Source organism: Triticum dicoccoides, chromosome 4A, assembly GCF_002162155.2.
Source record: "Triticum dicoccoides isolate Atlit2015 ecotype Zavitan chromosome 4A, WEW_v2.0, whole genome shotgun sequence".
NCBI classification, from domain to species: Eukaryota; Viridiplantae; Streptophyta; class Magnoliopsida; order Poales; family Poaceae; genus Triticum; species Triticum dicoccoides.
Genome location: NC_041386.1, coordinates 502,137,377 through 502,141,928, shown reverse-complemented (window position 1 = coordinate 502,141,928; position 4,552 = coordinate 502,137,377). Strand labels below are relative to the sequence as shown.

General features: G+C 52.5%; 1 protein-coding gene across 1 annotated transcript; it reads left to right on the top strand.

Annotated features, from left to right (window-relative positions):
- The first annotated feature begins 1,517 nt into the window (after positions 1 to 1,517).
- Positions 1,518 to 4,340, top strand: LOC119283585 (vacuolar iron transporter homolog 4-like). The gene is made up of 3 exons (XM_037563066.1): positions 1,518 to 1,758; positions 3,534 to 3,591; positions 3,650 to 4,340. Exons 1-3 carry the CDS (start codon positions 1,518 to 1,520, stop codon positions 4,338 to 4,340), a joined length of 990 nt encoding a protein of 329 aa, XP_037418963.1.
- Positions 4,341 to 4,552: the final 212 nt, after the last annotated feature.

The following is a 4,552-nucleotide window of genomic DNA, read 5'->3' as shown; positions in this document are numbered from 1 at the left end:
TGAACTAATGGAGTGAGGTGGGGAACTCAAGACCTCTTGGCTCTGATACCATATTGAATTCATGCACCAGCCAACTCATTCAAAAGTCTAAACTGATGGAGGAAGGTGGGCAATATATTTCAACAGTGCTAATGTCCCATAGAACCAGCGCAACAGAATAACAACCGCCGCCGATAAAGAGTAGCGTAGATCGGAGGGATCCAATCTGAAAAAATACAAACGTAGACGAATTACGACCAGATCCGAGCAAATCCACAAACGATAGATCCGCCGAAGACACATCTCCACACGCCCACCGACGATGCTAGACACACCACCGGAACGGGGGCTAGGCGGGGAGAACCTTATTCCATCTTCAGGGAGCCGCCACCGTCTCGTCTTCCTGAGCAGGACACAAACCCTAACAAAAGTTGAAGAAACAATTAAAAACGGAGCCCTCACGCCAGTAAGGGCCGGGATCCACCGCGCTGCCATGGTCCTAAAGCCACCGGAGACGAGGCGGGCCGGCGAGGGTGTCGGCGAGAGGCAAAGGAACCCTAAGTTTTCTTGAAGTTGATGTGCAATTCTTCGTTACTTCCTCTGTAAAGAAAAATAAAAGTGTTTAGGTCACTTTTCTCCCTCCGTAAAGAAATATACAAATACTCTTATATTTCGTTACAGAGGGACTACATTTTTTCTATGGAATCTGGTAGTTCAGCGTTCCAAGCAATTTTCTACTACAACATCGGTGTCTGCATTGCCGGAAGAGAAAGACAACCCAAGACGTTGAGTTGTTTATATGTAGGAGGTAACCTCTCCTGTTGAAGCAGCAGGGCGCCTCCGATTTTACCGATGACTCAAAGCATTGCTTGTCCTACTCCAGTGCTACTGCCAGGTTGCCAGCCACGCGTGTAAGAAACAAGGCAAGACAATCCAAGATTCCAAGTTCTTACAAAACTCTTGGATAGGAGTTTCCACCGGGTCGACGTTCATTCCCGCGGAAACGGGAGACCGATAGTGATCAACCAAGGCAGACGTCGTCTTGGACATCTGAGTTGGTATTGGTCTTCGGTTGTGAATCTTTGACCGCTTGTTCTTTTCAATATGATATCCAAACGATATGTCTATGTGTACATAGATAGTACCAAAATCCATAATTAACTTGTTTTTTATAATTAGGCAAGGGTACCTTAGTTTGGACATCATCAAGCTCCAGTAAAAGCATCTCCAATGGCCGTGCCAAACGACGCGCGCGCGGTAAACCCAGCTTTTAATGCGTGCGGGGCGTTATGCCGCGCTCCAGCAACGGCGGGAAACTCGCGCGCGCGGGAACCGTTTGCGCGCGCGCGAAAAGGCGCCAGCTCGCGCGTCATTTTTTGCGCACCGCTTCCGGCGCGCCTATAAAGTGCGGCGCGCGCCACGCGCCTTCTCCACGCCTCCTCTTCTCCTCTTCCTCTCCCTCTCTGCCACGCGCCGCTCCAGCGCCCCGCCACCGACGCGCCTCCACCGCTCCAGCGCCCCGCCACCGCCGCGCCGCCATGCCGCCGCGCCGTCGAGGAGCGTTCGGCTACCGCGGTGTCCGCCTACGCCCCAACGGCGGCTACTACTCGGAGATACGCTCCGGCGATCTCCGGCTCGGCCTCGGCACCTACCGGACGGCGCACGAGGCCGCCCACGCGTACGAGGCGGCGGCGTGGCGCCTAGGCCGGCCGCGCGGCCAGATGAACTTCCAAGATGTGTACACGCTCCAGCAGGCGCTCGACGTCGCCCCGCCGCCTCGTCTGAACACGGCGCAAGACCGTGCGGAGCACGCCGAGCGGCAGCGCCGCCTCCTCGTCGCCCAGGAGGACGAGCAGGTCATGGCGGAGTGGCGCCGGCGCTACCCGGAGGACGTCGCCTACGAGCAGGTATACTGGGCAAGGCGCCGCGAGAAGGACACGCAAAGGCGCCGGGAGTAGCGGTTGGACATGCGTCGGCGGAAGGCGTTGGCGAATGCGCAGTCCGATCTCGTTGCAGCAGGTGGGCAGTCGTTCTTCACGCGGGACGATGATCGGTGACTGGACATCTGGCTAGATACCTCGGACGACACCGCTGAGGATGATAATGGTGATGATGATAGCGACTTAGAGTAGTTTTTTTTATGCAATCTATCTCGTTTTTTATCGTTTGTCGTTTTTGTTATTATGCAATCTATGTTTTCGATGTAAAATACCTTTGTATCGTTTAAAATCTATGCAATCTATCTAGTTTTTATGCTTTCAATGCCTACATTTCTAGTTTATAGAATGAGCGCGCGTGCTGCATTTTTTGCGCGCTGCTGGAGCGGCGCGCGCGCGCTGCATTTTAGCGCGGCTGCTGGAGCGGTCGCTGCGCGCCGCGTCAAACCAAGCGATAGGCGCACGCTAAAGCTATTTTTTACGCGCGCCACGTTCGGCACCTGTTGAAGATGCTCTAAAACAATAATGCTGCTACCATTTCCTTTGGGCGGGGAATTGAAGCCCATCTGCAACAAAAACAACATGGATTTGTGCATTCACGGATATTACTTTGAGGGATAGGAAATGAAAGTACCCTTCTAATCTCGAACTCAAATGCCATGGATGAACAGTAAAATAAAAAATATATAAAAAAATCTTGATTTTTTTTTTGGCAAACTTTAAGAATTGTTTGAAGTGCCTACAAATTTTTATCACAAAATCACATTGGTGGAAGTCGTTGCAAAAAAAAAAGGTCCAAAATGCGTTTGAAAGTAACATTTTGAGAGAATGGATTTTGTTTTTTTATCACGCCTTCCATCAATGTGATTTCATGACGAAACTTACATGCAATTCAAACATTTCTTAAAGTTTGCCACACAAAATTTCATAATTTTATGAAAAAAGTCTATTTTTTTGAATTCACCGTTCATCCAGGAGCATTAGCTCGAGATTAGAAACTCCACACCCAGGAAGAAGGCCCTTTTCTGGCACGACAACCGGTCAGCTTTGGTGACCGATTGATCCATCTCAATTTGATCGGCTTTCGTGTTCTTTGGAGTATTTACATGCTCTTTCGGCCTCTTCTTCTGCAGACGGCGATTTGCGACGTAGATCCCGGACAGACGTCTTCTGACCTACATAGATGGCTTCATGGCCACCACTTCTACAAGCTCATGGGTTTAAACAAGTTTGCTTCGTTGAGGCGGAGGCCCAGAGGCTGCATCGAGCTTTGTTCACGAGGCATTGCCGGTGGATGCCGGAGGAAGAAGACTTTAGCACCATTAAGAATTTTGATGTAATTTTTTTCTGTAAGGGTGTGTTTGTAAGTACTTCTGATACTTAATTTATGGCCTTAAGCCTTTTCGAACAGAAAAAAAAATCTGAAAGTATATGCAATACAGTAAGAAACATCTAATTCCCACATTTCCTAAGAACACCAGAACAAATACGTACGAAAAATTAAATGATGTCAAAAGCACATAAACTGTGCATATGACCATACCTAGATAGTGAAAATGACTATGTATGTAAATCCTTGTTATTCCTAAGGAGACGTCACATTGTGCATCACTACAGATACTGCTACAGATGTTACCTTCACATATAATCGCCTCGCTGCTCTACTGCCTCGTCGGTATATATACGGGGTCTTGTGTTCGCCACACTCTCGTATGCTTTTGTGCGTGTGGCAGTCGCACGCCTCTGCTCCCACATAAAATGGCCACCGACAATGACACCAAGCTCGCTGTAGCAGAGCTCGGCCCAACCCCCGCGCCGGAGGCCATGAAACTCTGCACCGTCTGCGTAGCCACGGCCACCCACGACGCCATGTCGCTGCCGTCACAGCAGGGGCAGTGGCTGCGCGCCGCCGTCCTCGGCGCAAGCGATGGCCTCGTCTCCACCTCAGCGCTCATGCTCGGCATCGGCGCGGCGCGACCCGCCGACCCACGGGCGGCGCTCCTGTCGGGCGTGGCGGGCCTCGTCGCCGGCGCCTGCAGCATGGCCATCGGCGAGTACGTGTCGGTCCACGCGCAGCTGGACGTGGAGCTGGCCGGGCTCCAGCGGCTCGAGGAGGCGCGCGGGTACCCGGCGGACCGGGCCGGGCTGCCGAACCCGTGCCACGCGTCGGCGGCCTCGGCGCTGTCCTTCGCGGCCGGCGCGGCCATCCCGCTGCTCGCGGCGTGGTTCGTGACAAGCTACGGGGTGCGGGTCGCCGTGGTCGTCGCGACGGCGACTCTGGCCTTGGCGGCGTTCGGCGCCCTCGGGGCGGTGCAGGGCCGCGCTCCAGGGGGGCGGGCCGGGCTGAGGGCCGCGCTGGGAGGATTGGTGGCGATGGCGGTCACCTATGGTCTCATGAAACTGTTCCGGACTCATTCAGATTGATATATGGCTTGAACTTCTTCTTTTTTGGCGGGTGAGGCTTGAACAAACTTGTTATGGGTGTGTTTCTCTTCTTCTTTTTTGACGAGGGGGAAAACAGTAGGTGAATTGCCTGCGTGCTTAGCAAATCCTAGCTTGTGGTGTACAGTATATACAATTAAGATTTGTTCACTAGTAGCATGCTTGTTGGCAAAAGCACTCTAACGCTCTTGCCA